We start from the raw sequence: 26,962 nt of genomic DNA, 5'->3' as shown, positions 1-26,962 counted from the left end.
GAACAGCTTGTGGAGGGCCCAGACTCTGGAAGAGGCACTGCATTTGTGCTGAGCGTGGGGGCAGATGTGCTTGAGCTGCAGTGCCAAGCCCAGCCAGCACCTTCTTCTCCCTGTCAGAAGCAGCTGCTGGGGAGCTGCTGGGGCTCCTCGCCTCCCCAGCACCACGCTGCAGCCCGATCTCAGGCCACTTCCACTTGCCACGTAACCAGAGCTGCCTGGCGTACACTAGACCCACACACACTGCTTGGAAAATGTTCACATCTGGCTTTCACGTGACTCAAGCATGCCTCATAAATTCATCATCTGGATAACTCACTCCTGCAGGAGAGAAATCCACAACCAGAGAGCCTTTTCCAGAGTCAGAACAGAGCAGCGGGGCAAGAAGATCGTGTGCTCGACGAACTTCACAGTGACAACCTCACCAGCTGCGTTTCCACAGCCTCACACAGTCCTTCATACTTTCTAAAAAGTATGAATGTAGAGTAAATTAGTTCCCATTTTCTACTGGTTTACATCTGCAAAAGCCCATCCTAACCCCATTCACAGACCCAGAAATGTCCAGGATTGTTTAGTTTTTGTTCTGGAAGCCACAGCTCCTATTAACTCTTTCCACATGGCAAGCAAGGACTGCTTCCCACATGATCACAGTGGTACGGCCCCTGCACATACAGTTTTGTAGCAGTTCCCAGTTTTGCTAGGAAGTGCCTAGAATATCTGAATACTAATCCACATCTACAGCTGTAAAAACTGAGAGCATCACCCCTCTGAGCAAAAAACCCACCAGCCTCCAACATTGCCAAGGAAGCCGGAGAAGCCCCAGACGTTGCACTTGGAAAGGCACAGGTATGTACACACACTAGGATTCATGCATGGTTCAAAAAAGAAAAAAAAAAAAAAAAAAAAAAAAAAAAAAGCACAAGTCAAATCCCAATTGTGAAGAAGTCACGCTGCCAAGCACAGAGAACGTACCATAGCATCAGCATGTCCAGGCAGCGTGTTTTCACTGGCAGCAGAGTGAGCTGGCCAATTGATGCTTATGTTATAACTCCTGCTGAACACCTTTCTAAGTAATGCTTTCAGTCATCTCTGCTTAGATGAGCCGCTCCATCTAGAGCAGACTGAAGATTTTGCTTGTCATACAGCCTGGATGCAGGCCAGCCAGAATGTGACAGCTATAAAACCATGCACAAAGCTGGAGACACTCAGGGAGTGCTATTTTAGGGGTGAGTGCTCCCAAAAGCCTAATTCTGCTATCCATCCAGAATGCTAACACATTCTGCTATCCAGGTTTCCTTCTCACAAGACAGATTCAAATTTCAGGTGCTCACCAGCCTGAGACTAAGTTATCTAAACACCCAGCTAAGAGCCAGCCAGCCAGACTCATCTGTGCCACGTACAGATTCCTGCAATGGCTGAGGATCATCACCCTCCACTCCAGCTCCCAAGTGCATTTCTCGCTTGCCTCATCTAACATGCCAAAATCAAAATCCAATACTATACAGCTCTTTCCATGGAAGAGCAGGAAAACTCATGCAGGCAGTTTTAATACCATCTGCCATCGACAAGACAGGAGGAAGGCAGAATAGGAGCAGATGGAGAATAGAGAACTCCTTAAAACCACAAGAAATGCCATTACATCCCCTAAGGTACCAAGTGCTTTCTCAGCACTCAGCTGAAGGCTCTCAAAGGCATTTCCAAGGGTGCATGCTGTTCTGCCATGGTTGTGCTTGAGCCACACCTCATACTTGCAGTGCTTCCCTGCCCTCTCTCCCCAACACGGGGCTCTGTGCAGCATCGACGCTGAACTGGGAACGGCAAAGAGTAAACACATTCCTTTCGCTAATCCTGTACCCTGTCCCTACACTTCAGTTTAAAAGCCAAGGAGCAAAACAAAAAAACCCAACACAAACAACTCTTCTTCTCTTGTCCTGTCTTCTTCCCACTCCAGCATATGGGCCACCCAGAAGACAGCGACCCTATACATCTAACAGGCCACATGTCCTGTCAGCAGAAAAGGCTGAAGCAGTGTGAAAAAAAAAGTCTCCTATCTGCTCTTCTCTTCAGTAGCCTCAAGCAGAACTCCAAAACATTTCAGTTTAAACAATGACTTTAAAAATATAGTCTACAAGGAGAAGTGTGAGATCAGTTTCCTCCTGCCAGAACACCACAGGCTGGATGTGGAGTGTGGGATTTGAGTGGACAAATTCACATCTTGACTGAAGATGCAGAATTGGGTCACACACTCACAGACACTGCAAGGAGATCAAGTCTGCCTGACTTAGTTGAAGCTCTTCCTTAAATCCTGCTCTGTGCCAATGCACCTGAGCACAGAGCAATAGCCCTGCTTTGGAAATAACACAGAGTGGATGTGACTTCAGTTATACGAAGAATTTGCTAAAAAAAAAAAAAAGACAGAGAGAGACAGGCTTATTAAAAAATGAAGAGGAAAGAAAATGAGTTGTTTTGGGAATTACTGCATCAGGCAAAAGCCAATAAACTGAACAGAAATGAAGAGTTTAGCATATTCACTAGCTGAGGAAGAATAATTCTCCACCATAAGAAGAGGCAGCTCCATCATCAAGGACTGAACCGAGGATGCACACTGAGATCATTAACTACTAACTCCTTCCAGCACCAGGCCCAAGATGTATATCCCTAGTAATTATACGCTAAGGTTTGTTTGGTCCTTGGTTGCTATGCTTCTGCCTACTTTATCCTTATTTTATTACTAAATCTTTTATCCTCCTGTTAAAAAAAAAAAAAAAGCTATGTGAGAACCAAAATGTTCTGCCAGAATCTGCTGTTTTTAAATTCCATGCAGTAATTAGTACATACAGCCAAGAAGGTTAATCGTATGACGGGGGAACAGATCCTGATTTCTGATCAAGAGCAATCCTGTCAGTACATGCTTGTGAAGTTACAAAATAGTGGCTGGCAAAATACCTTGTCCAGCCATCCTCACCAACAGGCCAAATAGCACCAAGGAGCCCGTCCACTGCTGCTGTTTGTGCACTAATTGTAGAAAACAATGCAAGGAGTCCAGCACACACGTGTGATTCATCAGGACACAAACAAGAGCACATGTCCTACCACAGATTTCTTAAAAGGATTAAGACACCAAGCCCAAGCTACATGATTTAAGATGTTCCTGGGACCTTGCCATGGGCTTGGACAGACTTAAATCCCCATTTACCACCTTAAAAAAAACCAACAAAAAAACAACCTCCCAAGCTGAAGCAGAACGTCTCAAACTAAAATTTGAGTTTAAACCTGCCATGTTCTAGCCTTGCCACTATCACCTGGGCTCAGATTCATCGAGCAATAACAGCTGTGTGCTCCGTTACTCACACACTCAACACAGGTAGCCCCAAAACATCTGCTGCAGTCAGCACCCTGACAGGAGATGTGTTGCGTCATGCTGGGATTCACCATGTTTGTTAACTGGACTTTTCAACATCTTTAGTAACACACGCCTAGATTTGGCCCCTTTGAGAACCCATTTAAAAGGTTCAGGCTTCCTCGGGCTGAGAGAGGGAAACTGAGACAGATTTCTTCCCTCCCCTGCGGCCATCTCCCACAAATAGCTAAAGTACCTGCCAGGGCTGGAGGCCGTGTGTTCCCTCCTGTCCCTGTACCCATGTGTAGCTAAGTGCCTGCTGCAGAGCTACGAAGCTGGCAGAGAGCTCCGCACCCAGTTGCACCTCAGTGCTGCTACAGGCAGAGCCAGCCCCAGCCACACAGCATCACTGCTCCAGCTCACGCTTGTGACCCCATCGGGTGATTAAGCACAGGAAGGCTAGCACACACCATTCATTATCTCCGTATCGCCTCCAAAGGAGACAGCTCAAACTGAAGTTAAGAAAATAAAGCTCATTTATAAAAATATATTAAAAAAAGAAAAAAGAAGTGAGATGTGCCATGGAGCTGTAAGTGCAGGCTAGACACTTGCGGTGTGACAGGACCAGAAAGGTTAAGTTCTGAAGTGATGAGCACAGCTCAGCTGTAAAGACAAAAAAAGCCCAATGTCAAGCCACTTCCCTTTGTAATTACAAAGGAAGCAGAAAAAACTATCCCTGATAATTCAAAGAAACAGCAATTACGGCATCTCCCTGAAGCTGACAGAGCATGCATCCTCAGTGTGTGAGCATGGAAGAGGGTTTCCCTAGTAATGAAGAATTAGGCTAAAGTAACAACCCTTGCTGTCAGCATCACCCAGAAGCCCAAGGCAGCAATCCTGCAAAGTGATCAGCCACCAGGGCCCTCGATGCTGTTACAATGATCTGCTTGTTTCTCACTTGGAGGCCCCACTTCCATCACTGTTGCAACTCTCTCAACTTTACTTAATTTCCCCATTGAGGGAAAAGACAGCATTACAGATGTTTCTATAAAAAGTCTGAGAAGTAGCTTCCCATGGACTCTGAAGTTTTTACTTACTTGCCAATGGATACAACTTTCCTAGCGTAAGACTACAGAAGGGAAAGGAAGCAGACGTTGTTGTCTGGGTGCTGCCATATTCTGCCAGTCCAAAAATTGTCTGTGGGAACCAAGTTGAAGGACAGTTCTCTGCTGAGGAAGCCAAGCCTCACTGGGGCTTGGACCTAACTGTTCATATTTCAAGTGCTCAAATACAGCCAGCTTGATGCAGGAAGGATCTGATCAACTAGACAAAGGAGACACACTGGTACTGATGGAAAAATACACTTTTTTTATTTTTATTTTTTAATTTTGTTGTCCCTCACTTGGAGCAGCATCCTATCAAATAGTAGCAAGGTGCCAGAGAAAGCCATTGAGCAGCAGCCTGAGCCAGCTGCGCCCGAAGCAGCAAGCAGGGCAGCCAGAGCAGTGGCAGTGAGCAAGCAGTAGGGTTTTTTGTTGTGATTTCAGAAGGGGGTGGCCAGCAGTGCTCCTGCTAGCACGCACTGAAAGCGGCCAGCAGCCAAGCCCTTGCGCTTACAAGGCAGGTAGAAGAAATCCATGCCTTAACTTTGAAAGCAAGGGTGAAGCAGCATCTCTGCTGCTGGGTCTGAATCCACCATTAACAAGGAGAACCCTCTCAGTAATTGAGGAGCACTAAGATTCAGCGTGGAAAAGCTGTGGAGCCCACACCAACTCCCTATTGCCATCAAACACTAGGTCCCAGATTCTTGCTTCAACTTCATGACTGGGGGGGATCTGACAACAACTTTGGCATGAAACAAGCCAAGAAAGATTCTCAGCAAGGGAAGACAGCAAGATCATCTTACTCCAGGAGTCTGAAACTTGCCCTAGCCAGCAAGGGGGTGGGGGAGGTGGGGAGGCACATCTTTGGGGAGGAACATACTCCAACTAGTTTTACAAGCCACATGAGGATTAGCAGATGTCTCAAGGGTTAATTAGTTCACCATGCACAGATGGTAGCTGGTAGAGTTTGCAGAGTGGATTAACCTAATTTGTGGTTTGTAATGTACCATGCAAATATCCATTACTAGACTTGCAGCGATTCTGCTCTTATTTTGATTCGAGAAGAGAAAACCACACAATGAATGCTTGCAGAGAAGTAATGCCTATTTTGAGTGACAGATGAGTTCTGTTCACTTGGTTAATGGGATCAACAAATTTAGTCTGAAAAGTAATCCCTTCCCTTTTTGCTAGAGAGGGTCTTTGGAGAGACCTAGATGAGACCATTTGTTGCAAGTATACAGAATATGCCCACAGTAACCACTCCTTACAGTTGTACTGAGGTCTCTTCAGCACTGACAGATGGTCATAGAACAACAATTCAGTTGGCTGAAAATACAGAGGCAGCTTTCTGAAGCAGCTCTGCAGCATGTCAGGTAAAGCCCCACAAATCCAAGGTAACAGCACATGCAGCAGTTCAGGCCACAGCAAACGCCCATGCCTACACAGAGCCTCAGGTCTCTGAGCTGACTGCAGGTTAAAACATCTGTAATTAGATCACGTCCAAGTAAAGAACTTCATGTTTATAAAGCACTTTGCACAAAAGGAAGCCTGGCTCAGGGCTGGCATGCCAAGATGCCCCAGGTTGGTGCAAGACTCCCTTCTGTTTAGCTAAGGACACACCATGCCATTGCACTTGGTTCACAAGGTCTCAGATGTTTACAACCAGTATCAGCTGCAGTGATAAATGTTTCTGTAACTCCCATTAAACTCTGAACTTACCCAATTTCTCCCTCTCTAAGGGGCGAGTACAGGACTAGCAGACACACACACTGGCAAGGCAGAGGTCACAGTAGAGGTGACGTTGGCCATCAGAGGCATTCCCCAAATGTTTCTGCAATCGGCCATGCCCATGTCATGCCTGCACATGCCTGAGACACAGCAGCTGTGGGATTCCTGTCAGACAGTGTGGGACAGCCATGCTCACACCCAAAAGCCTCCTCCCAGCACATCTTTGGTCAAGACAGAAAATGTGTTCACAGGTCTGATTCATTGGGAGGTGCTTGCATGTATAGGTGCCTATTTGTCTCTTGTCTAAAAATTGAGTAGTGTCTGCACTTATGGAGGAAAATACGCTACAAAGCTATTTGTTATCTTTGCAGACTCTCACAGCACACCCTGGAATTCTGTGCTTATTTTCCCCATCGTTTGTTCAAGTGTCATAAAGCTGGTCTTTGTTAAGAGGCTGTAACTACCAACTCCCTTGGCATATTCCCTGACTCATTGCATACATACTCCCACAATACCCAGCTCCAAACAGAAGGAAGCATTCCTCCGCTGCTCTAAAATCAGGCAAGAGGATGGCCGAGAACAGAGTCCCTTTATGCAGCTCACTTTGGTCTGAGTGCTGCTTCACATTCTCCTTCATACCGGGTAAGCAGAGAAAAAGCATCCCTAAACCCCGCTGTTTCGAAGCCCCAGTTGTGTCAGCAGCCAAGCACCAAGAAGCAGAGAGGAGGCAACAGGAGACCCAGCAGCATGTGGAGGTGGGACAGCCAAGGGAAGAAGCCTGACCTGAGCATCTATCCCTTCAAGGGATGGATGAGCACATCAGTTGGGATGCTCAGGGAAGGAGGCCAACAAAGATTCCAGTAGGGAAGCGTCCACAAATAGCATTTCAGTTATACTGATTCAACTTAATCCCTCTTCCCCCAATGTCACGGGACATCAGCTCCAACTTCCCCCCAGAGCCACAGGAATGGAGGAGCAGCAGTTTGCTCACACTCCCAAAGCAATTCCTCACAGCTCTTCCAAATATATTGCAGTTCCTGTGCATATCAACTGGTGCACTGAGCCCAAAGCTCTCCTGTTTTCCTAATGCTGTTCTAGGTCACTGCTAAATCAGGTCACCCCAGAGACTTCAGCAACGTTTTTCAAAAGTCTTTACATGGCCCCAAAGCCCCCAGTGCTCAGGATGTGGCACTATGCAAGGAGCTCCCACACTCAGCTCTGCCTTCTACAGTCACTTGGACCTTTATGGTCAGCCCCTCTAGAGAAAGTGCTACTGCCAATTTAATTTGCAGGCCATTGTGAACAAACTCTTCACTTGGTACTACATTTAGGAGGTCCTAGAAGCACGACCTAGACAAAAGCTTTGTAGGAGATTAGGAAGATGAAGCATGCTCTTGTTTATCGTATCAGGCCAGCACCATGCTTGCCCCTTCATTACCACAACCCATCTCAGGGAAAGGGTACCAAAAGTATTATTGACCTGCAAAGGCAACAGCTATTTGATGCACAGCATATCAGGGTCAAGCAACAGTTTCGCTTTAGAGCATCACTTAACTTATTACAGGACTGCAGCTTAAAAGCTCTCATAATTATCCAACAAATCAATCTAGGCAGTGACATTCATTGGAGTCCAGTACGTTACATCCATCTTCCCTTTACTTCCCAAAGACTAAAACACTGCAGTGTTTCTTCATCACCTTAACAAGGAAGAAGAAAAAAAAAATCCTCTCCGCCCCTGCACACAGGCCAGAGTTTTCCAGGAGTTGCTATTGGTCTGAAAGGCCTCTCTGGATGCCCTGAATGCAATTTGGAGCATCCAAGACTCCAAACAAAGTCAATGAGAGTTGCAGGTGCTCAATGCTGCTTGAAGAAAAAAATAAGAGAAAAAAAAGGAAAAAAAGAGAAAGCCCTGACACTTACAGCTCAGAGCAGCCAAACCCAGAGGCTCATAATTACACGTCCCTATTGAAAACACATCTGTAAAAATCACTAAGAGCTACACGGGGAAGGGAAAATTTGGATTTATATCATTTCAAATCAGGTTTTTATAGGACATTCGAATCCAGGATCTCAAAAACAAAACACTGAGCTAGAGCCTTTGAGGCAGCCCAAACCCAGACACAGGCACTGAGAACATTTTGCATCAGAAGCCTCACCAGAGCCTTTTAGAACGAGTGTGGGGGGGTGGGAAATCAGACCAGAACAGAAAAACCTTCCCTTCCTCTCCCGCAAAGAGCCCCAACTCTCAGGCTGCATTTTGACTGTTTGCTCAGGTAAATAAAAAAATCAAAGAGAGAAATTTAATACAATTATCATCTCAGAGTGGAGAAGGAGCTGTATAAATACAGTTAGAGGAGAGCAATAATTTTAACTGCAATACTATATGGTGGGCTGCTTCTCTCCAGCACAGAGGGAAGAAACTGATGCCTGTCTCTAGCAAGCTTCAACAATAAAAAGTTAAACTGCTATACAATTTAATGCCACACAAGATAAAGAGAAGGTTAAAAAAAAGGGAGGGATGGGGGGGGCGGCAGGGAGAAAGGACCTCTCTGTAATCGTGCAGTATATAAAAAGCCTGGTATCTTACCTGATTTTCTCTTTGAAGATCCATAGTCCCTGAAAAAAAGACAACAACAAATAGACATGGTTAGAGCTGGAAACGGTGGTGAGAAAAGTGGTGCCTCCCAAATTTCCACCCATATGCTCAAGGGCTCATCCTGTGTGCTCCCTCCGCTAAAGAGGAGGTGAGGGCTGCAAGGCATTGACAGGCAGGGTCGGGATGGATCCTGAGCAGCACCGGCTCATCAGCAGAGCAGCTGGGCTTCTGCAGCACCAGGGGCTCCGGGAGCATGTGATCGAGACAGAGCAAACCATCCACAACCGGCAAGGCAGGGGAGAAGGGTGTCATTTTTTCCCCTTTAAATTGAGCTATTAAATGCACATCTACTGAATTAACCCCTGACGTTCCCCTGGACACAAAAGGGAACATTAACTGTTTGCTGCAGGGGTGCAGCTGCTACAGGCTTATCTGGCATTGCTTGCAGCCCTTTCCTTTCAGAGCCTAATTAATTCGTGAATAACCTCCAGACCTCTCACAGTTTTGACAAGCACTTGTCTTCCACTAGGAAAAAAAAAACAAACAAACAAACAATCCCCAAACTTAGTCTTTTCTTCTTTCTTCCAGGATGAGGAATGCACCCTTACTTTTCTGCAGAGATTTAAAGGGTGCTGGCACCTTTGCTCATGGCAGAACAGCTGAAAGCTCAGACAGCTGCTGCAGAAGTGGGAAGAAATTACAGAAGGGAGCAGCGAGAAGTGATGTGGGGTAAGCAGAACCAAGGACAGAAATACTTCGCTATGGCTGTGCATCCTCCCAGCGCTCTCTGGAGCCTCTCAGACCCAGCTCTGAAATGGTCTGCACAGGCAGGAGCCCGGGCAATGACATATCGGGCAGAGGCAGCATTGCTGTGCAGGCACAGTGCCCAAGGCATAGCCACATGCTGCACCCAGCACCCTTAACGTGGGGAAAATCACCCAACGAACCCACTGCAGAGGCAGGCTGTGTTTGGAGGAATCCCACTGGAGGGGCAGGTAGCAGCCTCTAAATTTTGAGGGGGGCAGGCTGTCAGGAGTGGGGGTTTGTCCCTTGCAAGCACACTGTGTACTCCAGAGGAAACCCAGAAGGATCATCCCAAACTATTTATTTAATTTCAGGAGTATTTGGGGAATCATCTGCAGAAATGACACGTGTCTTGAGGGCAGAGGTATGTCTACCCATAAATTCTGTTTCTCCCAGCACTTTGCCTGCATCCCATGCCTTATATGTCTAGGATTTTCTTCCAGTGAGTAAATAACCACTTGGGAGTTTTTTTGCACCCTCTTTGAATTTTCCAGTGTCATTTCTACTTCAATTAAATGGTTGTTTTCTCAGCCATGTCTGCGGTTATATTTGATGTGAAGATGCTACTGCTCATGAATAGCCTGCTTCTTCTACAGAAGTGATATCATATGCAAATATAATGCCTACTATATGGTGCCTGAAACAGAGATCCCTCAGAACGAGCCAGGGGAGGCACAATCCCCAAAATGTAGTCCTCTGCCCCAGCTCTGCTCCCACGCCAGCCTGGAGCTTTTTGGTTGCTGACAATACAGGTCTCTTGGCATGTGAAGTCTGTGTTTGGTCCTGCCCTGAACTGCCTCTCTTCCGACAGTGCTAAATGGTCAGGAGGTGAAACCCTGCTGAGATCCATACGTGTAATTTGCTTTAACCTAATAGCTCCATTGCGCACATGCTTGATGCTCACTTCAATCCCTCCTGCCTGTCCCGGCTTTCTGAAATGAAGCTCCTGGACCTTCTCAGTACTACAGCTTGGAGCTGGGTTTGGCTGGGATTTCCCTCTGCAGTGTGTTGCGTCTCCACCTCCCTCTGTGTTGTGCAAAAAGGCTGCCCCCAGCTCTTGCAAATGTTAGCACCCCCAGGGACCTGGGAGGAGAGTGTAGCTAGGTGTAATCCACAGAAGAGAAACACAACCATCCTTCCAGCCTTTGCCAGAGGGCCCTCAGCACACATTTCCAGGGCAATCTCCTACCAGCCAGCCACGCTGAGGACACCCCACAAACATCCTATGAGAGGCTGTAGGTGAACCGAGCATGCACAAAGGGTGAAGAAAAGTGGCATTAGACAGAGGCGAAAGAGCCTTCAGCCTGACTGAAGCTGCAAAAGAAAATGCAACTCCTTTTTGCCACTTCAAAGAAAATCACCCAATTTACATGATTAGAAATGGGGTATTGATGGACTGGTATGGCTAATAAGCAATCAAAACCAGATAAAGATGTTGCTGAAAATCTTTCCCTACCAAATCAGGCCAGAGCTGGTACCCAGGTTTGGAAAGTACAGTAGATGATTTGTCTGTGCTCTCAATGTGCAACGGTGGCAAATGCCACAAAAGGCTCAAAATTCAAACCTCCATCCTGTGCTCTCCCACATCTCTCAGCACAATCTCTAGCTGCTTTTACAGCTTATGTGAGTGACTGCAGGAAGGTTTTAAATGAGGCTTGTTCTTTTAATTCTGAAGCATGACTCATCCATGCAATTTAAAGAAGGTAGAAATTGAAAAAGAAGCAAAATTTTGAAACTGTTTTTTTCTTTCTACATGCAGATCATGGGATTATGAGATATCACTCCATAAATAACTTTTTCACTTTCCCCCTCCACCCCCACCCCCCCACCCCCCGTTCAGTCTCATTCATCTGCCTGGCATTTCTTCTACAGCAAAAGCACATCGTTTATGGAAGTGCACTTGCCCTTAAGTTCCATCATGCAAGCCCTACAGCGGGCAGACATGTCCCACATCACACCACTAATGCAAGCACAGAGCACTGTCCTCGATACGATGTGGCAAGCCACATTTCTGGTCAATGACAAACACGGTGCCAACAGGGGCAGTAGCTGTTCATGTGGGCCAGAAGCTCTAGTTCAGCAAACCCCATCACTGCTTCTCTCATGGCTTGTGTATGGTGAAAACAAACATTTAGGTTAGTTTGAAGATAGAAAAAGCCCCTTGCTGTCACTGCAAAGTGCACAGCTGAGCAATTTAGGGTCAGCTACAAGAAGATGAAGAAGCAAGTAGCTCTCAGTGCTGTCCCTTTGAGATCAGGATGGTAACTAGCATCATCAGAGGATCCAGAGTGCGTTCAGACACTTGAAGGCAATTGAACCTACAACTTCTGATCTTAGTTTCTAGACTTAAAGCATGAGATCTTTTTACAGAAGAAATTAAATGATCATTACAAAATATTTATTTGAATTACCACCACCCCCCAACTAATGAGGCTTACAAAAAAAACCCCACAACCCACTAACAATCAATCTATTGGGCAAGTTTTCATCTTTTTGTTCTTTCTGTATTCTTTATGTAAGCTTTAAAGTCAAGTTTTATCAGGTTCTGATTTTGGAGTTCCTGAAGTCCATGTACCGCATGTCTCCCCATCTTGTCACTTTTTTGCACACCCACATTTAACTCCTAAAATCAGGACAAAGCAGTATCAAATAAAGTGGAGCTAGAAATGAAATCCTCATCTCCCTAGTGAATCTCTGAAAGACAGAACTTGGGAAAAAAATCACTGCTGAAAAGCAAAGAAAGTATAGCAAATAATCTCTCTGGCTGTGTAAAGTGTTGTTTGTATACATACTCTTTTCTGCTAACGAAGAAAGCCTGTGCTGCTGCTTTGCAATAGCAGCAGCAAGGAACCCTGCCTGACTCCATGTTTATTTTTTATGTCCTATTATTCTGTATGTAATTCATTGATGCCTTTTCCCTCTCCCACCTGGGGAGGTGAATCTATAAGGTGAATACCTGTCAGCTTCACTATTTTCATAGGAGCATTAGCGTGAGGATGAAGCACTGGATTATGTCTCCAAAACAATAAAGTGCATTATTTAATGATTTCTCGTAACTGTAACAACTTCCAAGTGAGAACTCTGATCTCTCCTGCAACACAGACTGTGCCTGGGGCACTGCTAGCCCTTACCTCAGACAAAAACCTGGCCTTGCAGAAGAAAAACCCTTCCAAGGAAAGGTACAATGAATGTGACATCCTCAGCTACACAGGGAAGCTCACTTTCTCTTCAGCTCTTGCTCTTTTGATCTTTTTAACTTTATATACACACAGACATACTTCCATTCTTCTTCCATTTCTGTACGAGAACAGATACCACCATCCTAATTTCCCTTCCAGCCATAGCTACAAGAATAGCAGTGAAACCAGTGAGTGGAACTAAAAATAGCTCTGGCAGGTCCCTTCTTCATTAGTCAGGAACACTCCACACTGAACAAACACCTTTCACAAAAATTGCATATTTCTAGCCTTCTTTGTATCGGAATATAGCAATATTGTCTAAAGTCTTCCTGTGGGGCACCACCTTTAGCTGACACTGAACCTCATTACTGGCAAGGAAAGTATTTCCTGCTGCTAATGATATTAAAATATTGCTGGTGCCAAGCACGTCACACAAGCTGGACACACTTTTTAATGACAAAGGAGAAAGAGTCTGGATCTCCTTTCTCGTCAGCATTACACCAGGATAACATTAGTCATTTGAAATCTAGCAATGAATGTGAAACGAAGACCATAATCATTGCTGCAGAGCTGATACAGGCAGCCAGGAAATTTGTGAAAGGTGAAAATATTTTATGACATTGAATTTACATCACCTGCAATCTAATTTAATTATGAAGGTTATATTAACAATGCTATGAAAAAGTTTTATGGCACGTCCTTTCTTTAGGGACTGACTTTGCTGCTGTATTCAGTGACAGTTAATAAACATTGAAGTGTGAGTGTGCATGTGCTTTCATCTACCTAAATACATACATATATACACAAAAAAGCAGCGGCACAACTGGGAAGTCATTTAACAAATGAGGATTATCCTGATACTTGTTCAATAAAGCCTAAGAAATGTTACAAGTGGAGGAGAAGACTGGAGGTGACTAGGTGCACCTGCAATGGACTGTGTCGTTCTCTTTAGCCATACTTCTCATTCAGTTTGATTTGCATCTGGCCCAAAGGGTTTCTCCTGCATCTTCCATGAAGATCCAGCAATTCAGCAGAAGCCTCCTGCAGGAACCAAGGAGAGTTTGCAGAGTAATGTGGCATCAACAGAGGGGCTGCAAGGCTGCGACTTGGCTTCTGCACAGCTCCCCCTCAAAAGTGATCCATTCAGTTGCAGGACCTCATCCCTGTGGCACCCACGATGCAAAGGCTCTTCTAAAAGCTTCTCCCCTTTGCCGTGGGACAGCAAACCCAGCAAGCTCACTCTGTGGGACTTCTCCTTTCTCAGATAAGTCACCTTTTAGCCCAGGGCCTCTGCCTGATGGCAAAGCAAGGCTCAGCTTCAACTCATTTAGCAAAGATCTCAGACAACTGTGAGCTTCAACCATGAGAGAAAACAGTGCCTGCCAAGCATGAGGAGCTGTCAGAGGAGGAACACGGCCAGGGAGCTGCACAGCAGACGTTTCATTAGATGAGACAGAAGCTAAAGGGAAAGTAAATCATCTTTCTGTCTGTTTCTCAGTGTTTGCTGTCCAAAGGAGATGAGACAGTGACAAACTCTGAGTAATGGAGGTTAATCTGTATCCTCTAGAGTATCTTAATACATAAATTAAAATTGTTTTGTATTTGTTGGCTTTTGCTAATTCATGTTTAAATACATTGTAGGCGTTTATGTTCCCATGCTCCTTAATACCTAAAAGTCCTACTGCTGTGGGCAGGCTGCGGCAGAGATGTATGACATTTCAAACAAACAAATCAGATTATCATTTAATCACCAACGATTTGCCAGGCAGACTAAAAGAACAGAAATGTTTTAACAAGAAAGTCCACTCTCTGCTTCCCAACACTCATACTTTTTGCAGTCAGTAACGAAGACCACTTTTTCACAAACTATTTTTGTTAGTGCTGCTATCAGATGCTGTGACCATGTTTTTAAAGTAAACCATACAGGAATACTTTGCTACTGCTCTTTACGCATGCAAAAACCTGAGCCTCAAGAATATATTTGCATCTTGAAACTCTCCTAACTGATTCTCCGCAACACCAGACTGACATTTTCTATTTGAGACAAGGCACAACCTCAAGTGTGACTGGGAACTGTCACTAGGTGCCTGCCTGTCATCAAGGCCTATGGCTGGAGGAGCACCCAAACACCCAACTATATAATACTATACAAACACAAGCTATACGGAGAGTGCAGGGTTAAAATTCACATTCATGGTAGCCAAAGTGCAAAAGCTTAACCATATGCATGAAAGTATCTCCATTCCCACTGAGCTCCAAGACTCACATAATTAAGCACGTAATTAAGCAAAATTAACTCTATACATTATGCACCAGGAACTCAAACACATGGATGCATCAGCTATATGTTTTCCTCTTCCAGCACTCCACCTTCTGAAATCATAGAAGCACAGCTGATCTCTTCCCTGAGCCAAATAAACGGGTGAAGCTTTTTTCTTTTTCTTTTTTTTTCTTTTTTTTTTTTTTTTTTAGAAAATATTCTGCTCATTTCCTGATATAAATTGTTGCATTGTGGAACCCCCTCGAATATGAATCTGTCCTTTCTGAGCAGAGGTCAAGCTTTCCAGCCCTGTCAGAAAGGGCCCCATTGTGGCGGCCCCGAGACTCCAGAATCCTTGCTGCAAGCAAAAGGGACTTGAGGGGCAAGAAGAAAGTCTGGCAACCTGACTTCAAACCCAGGCATTTCTTGCTGCCTGGAAGCGGTCTCTGCTTGCTGCAAAGAAGGGTAAGCCACTGTTGTGCGACCAGGGCCTTAAGAGAAAAGAGGGAATTTTGCTTTCCTGCCACCTTCCTGTTGTCTTCACAGCATTGCTGTAATGCTGGCACAGAACAAACGGCCCGGCTTTATATACTGTATACTCCTGGTTACGCTGCAGTGATTTTCTCTGCAACATATAACAATGGTGGACCAGTTTGGCCCACCAGGACCCAGCTGGAGGTCCTGATTTAGTGCTGACTTCTGACAGCTCCCTTGAACCCGACCAAGTAAAAGTCAACCCGAGTTCTCCCTGAGAAACTCCAAGCACAACACTGGAAACTCATCTGTAAGTGCAGAAGAGATCTTCCCTATACCAGTAGCCTTAGCTTGCACAGAAAAGCCAAGGTTGGAAGGAGATGGACACTGCCTCCTCTCCAGCAATGCTCCTTGCACCTAAATCCATGGATTTGGATCATGAAGGGGAGGTGCAGGACAAGGAAAACCAGTGTCCTCTGCTCTGCATTCAGAGGATCGCGGAGACCAGCCTCGCACAGCACAACTTGAGCTCTGCCACCAAGTCCAAGATGCAGGGGATGCAGACAGCTCCAAGATAAACGACATCCCCATGGATCAGCTCAGCCTCAACCAGACCCACAGTGTTTGGGGGCAGCTGTCACCACTTCTTTTTTTGTGGAGAAAAGGTGTAGAAGAATGAGAAATGGGTTTGAGGCATCACGCCCCTTCCCTAAATGCCTGGGGAATGTCACGGATTTCTGTCCCAAGATTCCTCAGCGGTGAAGTTGATCGCTTGGCTCCAGAGTGCAACTTCAGTATTTGGCTCAGGCTGAAGAAATGCAGAATTAGCCTCTTGAATTTTTCACAATTATACTTTTTTATGATGAAGTTATCCTTCTGTAGGAAGACAGGGCTTTGGAATAGCACATTCAGCGTTTCACCAGGCTGTAAGATATGGGGCAGGGCGATCTGACAGTGAAGCCCGGCCTCTCCGGCACCAGGGAGAGATGGCTTGGCACAGCCTGGAACTGCAGGACACTGGGGCAATGAGCTAATGCCATGTGATTCTCTACTGCAAGGCTCCAGCAGCCTTGAAAGAGACAACACAAATGTTTATAGCAAGCTTTTTCCTGGAAAGAAGTATAAAAACAAGATCTTGCCTAAGAGTCACTTCCTCATCTGTTTTTGTTTTACCCTGTTTATTCCTTCAGATGACAAATTTCTCCACAGGACAGAAAAATGTATTTACCTTAGCAAGAACTCTGGGTGGAGGTGCTCTGCACCTCCTCTAAACCGACCTTGCTCACCCCTTGCGGGGAGGCCAGATTTATCTCTCTCTTACAATGGCCAAGCACGTGCCACTTATTATAGCCTTTATAGCATAAATGCTGAGTGATAAAAACAAGGTAATAAAAATTAATCATTCTCATGTGCAGCTTTTCCAGTTGTGCTCTTCACTATGGGATTTTATTACACATATCTACGTGCAGATACATTTAAAAGATGCATCTAATCATAGTTACAAATCAAGTACTGATTAACTCAAGTATCAGAATCGTAAATTCAAGTGTACCTTGTACACTAGTCGGGCTAATGAGCTTGCGTATGTATCGTACAGATCAAGAGCGTAAGAAGGCAGCACAGACTTTGAATCTTCTTTTTTTTTGATCCCTTCCTAATTTGAGCGTGGGCCCCTCCAATTCTAGTTTCCATAGTAGATCTGGGTCCATCCTCTGACTGGTAACCACATGGTCCATCTGGGTTTCCAAACTGCAGCCCAACTGGTGGTTATAAGAAAAGACAGAGCCCCTTTGCTGCCCCTCTCCAGGGACACCTTCCTTCTGCTGTTTCAGACTAACTTTGCCCAGAACTACATGTATGATGCATGGCTACTGTCTCCTCCATCCCATGGTGTCACTGCCCCCCTACAGATAAACTCCCCAAAAGGAGACATCACCCACTACCTGCCAAGTTGTGCCTGCTCATGGGAGGCAGGATACCATCCCTCCACCAGAGCCTGCATGGAGACCAGCAGCATCACCCCAAAACTCTCATCCCAGAGAGTCCTTTGAAAAAGACAGAGGGAAGGAAGAGGAGAAAACCTGCAAGTTAAGAGATTTCCAAGCCTCAACCCCAGGTCCAGACATAGTTTGTCCAAAAAGGCTTTTGTCACTGAATTACTTCTCCAGGAAGAATAGCTGGAGCACAGCAGTTTGAATTAAACTAAGAGAAGAGCTTCTGCATGTAACACAGCTGAATTATGGTACTCACTGGTGTTAGACATTGTAATCACCAGAACTAGGCATGGGTTCAAAAAGCAATGAGATAAATTCATGAAGCAAGGATAAATGGTGACTATTGTACTCCATGCTCTGGATGCTTTGACCCAAAAAGTCCCGTAATGGCTGAACGCCAGAAGCAGGGAGGATACACGAGGGAAGCTCACTCTTTATTTGCTTTGTTTCTTGTACTGGCTGGAAGCCACTGTTGGAGACAGGAGGCCAGATGGGCCTCGGTTTCACCTAATTGTGGCCTTATAATATATTCTCCTGTAAAAGATCAGACTGGATTAGGATAAATGACATCCAAATCACACTGCATTACTCAGCACATTAAGTTGTCCTTAATCACATACTTTGATGGTCTAGATTCCTGCTTAGATTTACCTCCTGTGCATATTTCTGTGCCTCTTCTGTTGAAACCACTGCTGAATTCCAACTATACATAACCAAGCTCTAATGAAAAGCCAATAAGGCTCTTTGATCAAGCTTTAATAGGACTAATCATGGGGACATACTCTGCTGTGGCAAAATGGTTTCCTCATCCTGTCTCTTTCAGAAATGTTTTGTGAGCCTTTAAAAGCAATTTAGCCCTGATTTATGTTAGCCAAGTGATTTCTGTTGCACATGTGAGTTACAAGAAAAGGGCTCTCATCTCAATTTGCTACACTGTTCAGGAAATCGGTTATAAATGCTGCAGTGCCTTCAGTGTCTCTGACTTCAATGCAGCAGAAACTAGCAATCTGAGTAAATATTTCATCATTCCCAATTCCCCCATCCACTGCATGCAGTACTTGACAAGAGACAAGCCACAGGATATTTTTCTTTTGGTAAAGGGTACCAAGCTTCCCCTGTCTAAGCTGTTTACCTAAGCTGTTTCCAAAAGACATTCAAGGAAAGAAACATGCAATTCTTTAATAGAGAGCATATGAAACATGCTGATGACTATCTAATAAAATTGAGCACACATTCAATAGGAGTGAGTCACCTCATCACAAGTTCAGAGATGAGGGATGTAGAAATGGTGACTAAGCAAGCTCATGTACTAAGCCAGGGGTGCAACAGCAACCCAAAAGTTTTGATGGCCTGGGCTGACCTGTCAGTGACACCCAAGCAGCCCTGGGCATGGTTAAAGCAGGTCTCTTCCCACCAAGGGACAGATGCCAGTAGAAGGACCGAAGCCATTGTGAAGTGCCGATGGCCAGGAGGTGTATTGCCAGTGGTGGAAAGCACTACAGCCACTGCTGCTGCTTTGCTTGTGGTGCTGCTGAGCAAAGAAACACCCCAAAATCCATGAATCCCTGAAATGAAGGATCTCAAACAGCACATTGACACTTCTCCCACATTTCTATAAGCCAGAGAGAATAATGACAGTAACTGCTAGGGAAATAAGGAACTATTTTCTGTGAAGTTTCTTCTACTGTCCAGTTTCAATGTCCCACACCAGTTTGTGGCCATTGCTCTTGTTTGTACTGTTTGCCACTACCAGCAAGAGTTTAATTCCAACATCCTTGTAACTCCCCTTCAAGAAGCTGTAGATCACCTCTTTACTTCAGCTTTACCAAACAAGTATCAGAAACACAACAAAAATATCCAGCTATTTTTTCTCCCATTTCTTCTCGCTCCTCATCTTGGGGCAGAGGGACCTGAGAAATGAGCAGTGACCCACATGACAGTGGTCTGGGCTGCCTTCCTCCTCTCTCCCCTCCTGCTTGCAGGAAAGCCCTCAGCACAAGCAATCCCCCTTGACCCACACACCCTCATGGGCCACATCCCACCTGTGAGCATGGTTCCCCATGCTGAATCAGCAGGGGCTGGTGACACTGAACCCTGGGGAGCCCCACAGGAACAGGACCCTGGAGGAAGCCCACTGGGAAGGCAAAGCAGAAGAGCCTCCTGTCCACCCTTCCCCTTTTGACTACCCAAGCCGCAAGGATTTCCAGTCACTGCCCCTCCCTCAAATGCTCTTCTTTGCCCCATACCAACCTCAAAACCACCCCATGGTGGGTGCCAGGTCTCGGCATTGCTCCCCAGGATCCCCTGCAGCCCATCCCAGTGCATGGCATAAGCACTGGCACCAGCCCACACGCTGGAGTTTTGCACAGGGAATTCCCAGGCTGCCACTGGCATTTTTGACATTTTAAAGGCTCTAAATTAGCAATGTACGAAATGAGTTACAGGCATTTCCAGACATGGTCTGGGCCCTGCTAGACCTCCAAGCTCCCAGTATAAAGGAGAACGTGCCAGATGCTTGGTATTATACAAGTTTGCATTCTGTTCTGGTGCAGTTCTTATGGTGTCTAGCACTTCTGCATACCCATCTGGCTTTTCAGCAACATGCTCCTTGCACCACTCTGTCTTGTGCTCCTGCTACGTGTCCAAGGGCAGCAGGACCTGAAAGATTAAGACCACAGTGTGCATAGACAGCAGATGGCTATTGCATCTGTACTTACTTTGCACTGCTAAATACCCTATTGCCCTAGCTAGTTTTACATCCCCTTTTAGTGGCAGATCTGTCTCCCGATCTTTTAAAATCATCTGTTGTACATATGGCCCTAAGAACGGTAAATATTTGTTCCAGGAGAGGCAAAAACTTACGATGCACATGGGAAGACAACATCAAGCCCACAGTATGAACTCCAACTTCATCTGGTGACTGTAGTCTTTCCTTTCCTTATTACATTTCCTTCAGTTAGAACAGCAAGATTGAAACAGCCGTTTCCCAAATCTGCCTCAGCAGCATGTCCTCAGTTAACTGTCTTGCAACATCAAATGTATTTCCAGCATACTAAAAAGTAATGTAGTTCTCTATAAGACACCAATTTTATGTACCTTGGAATTGTTTTCTGCCTGTTTCTACAAAGCGGCACATGGAAAGATCTTTCAAGTCATCGGGTTCTTTACTAGTCAGAGACATAAATCACAGCATGTAGGATCTACTGTGAGTTCATGAACTCTAGGAAATTTTTCTAATCACTGTTCTTTGAACCAAGCTTTTTCAGAAACTGTAAAACTCCAAAACATATCTAGTAAATTTTGCTGGATTGGCAACTACTAAAAGCAGACTTGTCTTCCCTGATTACCTACCAGCATCAGGCCATCTTAAAGCATCCTCTCTGATTCTAACACTAAAACATAAAAGAAAAAAGAAGTCTTGAACTTGTCTTGCCCAATATAACTGCTGGGATTCATTAAATGATTCCAAATTATCATTGACAGGGACCAATTAAGCCAGAAATATAGAGACAACTTCCCAAAGATAAAACCTTTCAAACACCAGGTTTACTTTTCAAGGTAATGACCGTGATCCCTTTCAAATACCCAACTCTGATAACTGGTCCCACTCTTCTCTGCTCCCCAAAAGGTTAAAGAGCTAAATTATGTGGCTTTTGCTAAGAAGCATCACAAAGTTTCCTGAGTACTCCACCCTTGGAAGTATCAGACTCACTGCACAAGGATTTATTGAGCACCCCATGAGTGAATGGTGATGCTATTTTTCGTACTGTGGGTATGGAATAGCAATATTTTAAAAAAGCTCTATACTTCAAGATGGTGTAAAGGGATTGTTTCTGTATCAGTACTCAGTTCATTTGGGGAAGGAAACAAAGAAAACAGCACAGCTACTTCAGCCTGGACCAGTATAAGATTTCTGAGTCTAGAGATGACAGAGATAGCCTAAGTTTTATAGACACATACTCAAAACTATCAAAACTTCTAGTAAATCTTGCTTGGTTGGTATCTGATCACACACTTACAGATTATAATACTGAACTCACTTTGCGGAGGCAGAAGATGGTTTTGCTAGTACATGTACGGATCCATGCTAATACTTCCTTTTGAGCCTTCCTCAATTAAAAGGACAAATCAAAAAAATAACGTTGACCTCAAATATTTGCATGTATACTTGCTCCAAAACACCTCAAATAATGCCAGCTGACTTTCTAAGGTGACCAGCATTAATAATTAAATGAATCTGGAAAATATAAAAAAAATACAATTTTTATAGGCATTTAAAACATATGCAGATTGTAGGCACCAAGGCACAGAAGTGCCATCACATGCCATGAAACAGTGCAATGACTGAATAGAGCAAAAACTTTGCAGTCCAGTTCAGATACAAAATTTGGATGTTTTTCAGACCTACTTATACAGAAAAGAGTAAATTTCTGCTTGTTCCTTTTATGTAACTCCTGTCCAATTCTCAACCCAGACATTAACTTTTAATTCACCTCATACATCTCCAAAGGGTGTGTGGGTGTGGTATTTCCACTATCTTTTTCTGTGTTCTAGGTTCAAAAAAGTGAAGAGGCATAATGAATTAATGTAATTATTTCCATCCATTCAACTGGTTATAGAAGAAGACCTTTTAATTCAGCTTAAAGAAATCACTTGTTACTTCAAAATGAACACAGATTCAGGGGCATTTCTGCCATATGAAGGATCTCTATGTTTTCAAAGCTAAACAGTCACTGGCAGCTTATTACTGCTGTAACTGCTCACGTTATCTGATACAAAGATATCATATGTGGGCGAAGGGAAAATGTCATTGACTGTCAGGAATAATGCCCCCTCCCTTTCAGGGTGTTGATCTCACTTCCTCAGTAATTCAGAAACTCAGAACATGAACGAGGTTCTGTAAATGTCGTGCCCTGCAATCAGCTTTTGTGCACTGTTTTCTCCCTTTGTTACCTGAAATGCCAGAAGCTGGACAATAAGAAACAACACTCTCAGCAGGAACATTGCCTTTCCTTTCAGAGCCGTGCCGTGCTGTGCCTGGCGGTGAGCTCCTCCTCATGGAACTGCCCCTACCACAGGATCCGCACATCCCTGAATTCCTGGGGAGGTCTGTGTATCCTGAAGTCCACACTGGTGCCCCACCAAGCAGGTACACTGGATGTTATACTATACCACAATCATGCTGCATAAAAACAACTGTAAATGTGAAATGCAAAGGTCTGCATTGCTCTTAGCTCCCAGTACTGAGTCTGAATTCAGTGCTATTTTGAATAATCCCTCATCACTGTAAAATACTGCAAGATTCAAAACTAGGATCTGGGCACACCAGTTACGAGATGCAGCAGTAGGGATTATGAAGCAGAGCATGAAATGGAGTGTCCTGCTGCCAATAACCTACTTATTAATGATTTCTTCCCTAGTCATCCTCTGGGACTAAAGCTAATTCCAGGAACCTTCTGCTTTGCCTCTGTTCCCTCTCCAGCATCTCTACCCACCCATCCTTGCCTTACCGTACCTGGCCTCGACCTGTTCTCTCTGTGGCTGGTTGCCTCCCTCCCCTTCCTGTAACACACTCCTCACCGTAACGGAATCACACTGATCACTACAGGGATATCCTGGGCCCGGCACAAAACCCAGCTCTGACCTACCTAGCAATCGTGTGCAACACCAGAAACTCAGCTCTCTGTCTTACCCAGCCGGAATAAAAACCCGTCAAGCCCTGCTGTGCATCCCATCCATTAGCAGTGCCTGGGGAGCGGTGTAGAAACCTACCTCATGATTAGATAAAAGCTTTTCCTTCTAAATCACTGTCCAGAAGAAACCAAAGGTCTGGAACAGTGAACTCCACACACATTAGAGGCCAAGCACATCCCCTATGCTGGTTATTTATGTGTCTTTGTTTTATGCTAAGCATGCAAGGTTCTGTGGTAGGGAGTATGTTGCTTCATTTATTTACTGTGATAACGATACCATGACCCTTTTCTCAGTAAAGACACAGAAAAGGGAAACACGCTCCAGTTTCACCCAAGAAGAAACGGTTTTTAAACAACATTGTGAAAATCTCAGAGCCCTATGTGTACCAAAACAAATCTGGGATGGTGATGAGAAGGAAGGTCAGAGATTTTTGGCTACCTCTCTGCCCTCACTTCCCTGGAGCCTGCAGGGCACCTCATGCCCAGTAGGTCCCAGAACTGCTCTAACCAGCACAGGAACAGTCCAAAATGCAAACATGATACCCTGTCCTGATCCCTCCTTCCCCTGCCTGGAGAGTCTTCAAAGGAAGAGGAAGCCCTGAAAACAGCCAACCTCCCGAGGCACAGCCATACACAGAGATGGGCTGCACCGCGGGCATGCCCTGGGGCGGTGCTCACTGCCAGCTCCAAAGAAGAGTCCATCTCCCAAACAGAACTTGTAAAAAATAACAGCAACAACGACGAGAGCTGCAAATATGTCTCCAGGTGCAGTTTTGCTCAATGCTTAAAGTCATGAACATCTCAGGAGGAAAACTGCAGTTCAGGCTGGAACCAGATCCTATTGGAAAGATCTCAGAGCATCCAGTCACTAATGCAACTGTGGCCATGCTATCTTCACCGCTGAGCACCCACAAACTTGGGTGGATCTCTCTCTTCAGAAGCAGGGACAAGGTGCCACTGCATTTTGCAAGAAGAGAGCTGAGCAAAGAGCTCCCGGCACAAAGTCGCAAAGGAAGAGTGGAGGCTGGGGTTTCATTTCTTGGTCCCTCAAAGACTCAGACTCAGTTGGGCCGACCTTCATCTCTTGCCATAGTGTGAGTTTAAAAATACACTGTTCCTCTTGAAAATGTGTCACAGCTCTTGGAAGCAAGAAAATCAGGTTGTGTGTGGGAGTAACTGCACAGTATATATATATCTACTTTTAAGCAACAGTCTTTTAAACTCCATTTTACATAAACCAGACTTCTTAGCACTTCAGGAGTTGAACATACAATTATTACCAGAGGCTGGAAGCAGAACTGTTTTAAGAGGTAGCGGTCACTTTTTAATCATGTTTTTAGGAAATATACTTCTTTTTTGCGGGTCTGTTTTTTTTTAAAAATAATTACTTTATGCTCAGTCACAGCTTTTCACTGGTAATGTCACGCCCAATTTAGAAGATATGAGCACTGAATGATTTGGCATGGCGATATACACAAACAAAGGAAAAGAAACTGCTTACAATTTATGATATGCTTTGATAGCTGTGGTTTAAAAATGCCAGTGTTTCATTCCAGCAAATGTTACAATAACAAGCACTAGACTAATGACCTGATGCTTCGTCACAGATGTTCACAGGTCAGATAAAACCACTACACTATACCTGCAGGACCCAGCATTTCAAAGACAACCCGGTTTGAGCTTCTCCTGGGCTTTGATCCCTGCAAGACGTATGTCAGCACTATCTTCCCAAAAGCTGGCCTCATGCTGAGGGTTTTTCTGCCGACACACTTTCAAGCCTCTGAAATATGGCTGGGTTGTCCTACCTCCCATCCATGGCCATCTAAACCACCCGAGCGCTTTCCTGCGTTACGGGGAAGCAGTGAGAGGACAGAAGAAAACATTCAGCCCCCATCAGGCTTTGCCAAACAGCTGGTAAAGGATAACCTTAGAAAAACTGATATTTAAGCAACTGTGGAGGAGATTTGCCGATTTAAGAGGAACAGGGTGAGATCATCCACTGCCTTCTGTTGTCTTTTGGCTGAAAGCGGCCAATGGACAGCTGGATGGCCCCTGATCCTGCACTTAAGCACAGTCACAGAAATATTCGCATTTCATCATCATCATGTTGCATTTTTCTCTTCTTTTCACAGGCCTTCCCTCAGCTCGCTCCAGGGTTGCCAGGCCTGTATCACATCCCTTCACACCTGCTGTGGTCTGTTCACATTTAACGTTGAGCAAAGCATGTGAGCAGTAACAAATAGTTTTCTCAGCATATTTAGTATCTTCTTTGTTCAATAAACTTTACAATTTTTTCAGTTACCGTTACTTAAAAGTATTAGCTACATAATCTGGGGAAATGGCACTAGATTGTCCACAGGTAGGATGCTCTGAGGACGCGACCTCAGAAGCTCAGAGGTGCAGCAGCAAACTGTATTAACACATTGCAGTGCAGACTTGCGCTGGTGATACTGCTTACGGATCAGGACACGCAGGCAGGATTTCAGCAGCACCTGCATTTTTCAGTCACTACATTTGCTACAGAAAGACTTAATTTCCCAGAGAATCCTGCAGCACTCGGACTCCCTCATGCTGCCAACCTACCCTTGAAGAGGCTGCACAAGGACTGTGCAGGCAGCCCTGTGTGATGTGATGGAAATGGCTGCGGTTACAATAACCTGACAGAGAAATGAGGTTTTGCTGGGACTCTTCCACTTGTCTGTGCACAGGCATGGCTGAACCTCCTTGGGTGCTGCAGAGTGGCAGCAGCACTCAGCAGCCCTTGGGGTGAATTGCAACCATACCTTGCAAACTGAGTTTCATCCTTTACATTTGACGCTTCTCCCTCCAAAGGAGAGAGAGACACATGTACAGGTACATTCACATGTAAATATTACACTGTCATATGCTGGGTACCAGAACACGTGGTCTTTCCAAGGCCCATGTTCTTGCAAGAACAACCTTCTATAGTCATAGAATCGTAGAATCGCTTAGGTTGGAAAAGATCCTTATTTCACCAAGTAGAACGATTAACACTGCCAAGCCCACCACTAAACCATGTCCTTAAGTGCACATCTACACATCTTTTAAATACCTCCAGGGCTTGTGACTAAAGCACTTCCCTGGCCCACCTGTTCCAAAGCTTGACAAGCCTTTTGGTGAAGAAATTTTTCCTAATATCACAGAATCACAGCACGGTCAGGGTTGGAAGGGACCTCTGGAGATCATCTAGTCCAACCCCTGCTATAACAGGTTTACCTACAGCAGGTTGCACAGAGTCACATCCAGGTGGGTTTTGAATGTCCCCAGAGAAGACATCACCACCTCCCTGGGCAGCCTGTTCCAGTGCTTGGCCACCCTTTCCGTGATGAAATTTTTCCTGATATCCAATCTAAACCTCCCCTGGTGCAACCTGAGGCTGTTTCCTCTTGCCCTATCACTAGTTACCTGGGAGAAGAGGCGGACCCCCACCCGCCTGCAACCCCCTGTCAGGGAGCTGTAGAGAGCAACAAGGTCCCCCCTGAGCCTCCTCCTGGCCAGGCTGAACAGCCCCAGTTCCCTCAGCCGCTCCTCATCAGCCTTGTGCTCCAGCCCCTTCCCCAGCTCCGTTGCCCGTCTCTGGACACGCTCCAGCACCTCTGTGTCCCTCTGGCAGTGAGGGGCCCAAAGCTGAACACGGTGTTCCAGGTGCGGCCTCACCAGTGCCCAGTACAGGGGGACGGGCACTGCCCTGGTCCTGCTGGCCACACTGTCTCTGATACAGGCCAGGATGCTGTTGGCCTTCTTGGCCACCTGGGCACTGCTGGCTCACGCTC

General features: G+C 45.3%; 1 protein-coding gene across 2 annotated transcripts in view; it reads right to left on the bottom strand.

The window, feature by feature from the left end:
- Window positions 1-26,962, bottom strand: part of SH3PXD2A (SH3 and PX domains 2A) — a 272,082-nt gene that overhangs the window by 91,342 nt on the left and 153,778 nt on the right. Inside the window, exon 6 of one of the 2 annotated variants that reach the window (XM_040606729.1) lies at window positions 8,756-8,784. In XM_040606729.1, the coding sequence (XP_040462663.1) occupies window positions 8,756-8,784 (29 nt within the window). Of the gene's footprint in view, window positions 1-8,755; window positions 8,973-26,962 lie in introns of those variants that run through there. The other variant, XM_040606728.1, reaches the window with a different exon arrangement.

This window comes from Falco naumanni, chromosome 9, assembly GCF_017639655.2.
Source record: "Falco naumanni isolate bFalNau1 chromosome 9, bFalNau1.pat, whole genome shotgun sequence".
NCBI classification, from domain to species: domain Eukaryota; kingdom Metazoa; phylum Chordata; class Aves; order Falconiformes; family Falconidae; genus Falco; species Falco naumanni.
The sequence above is the reverse complement of the archived record's forward strand: the minus strand, read 5'-3'. Positions and strand labels throughout refer to the sequence as shown.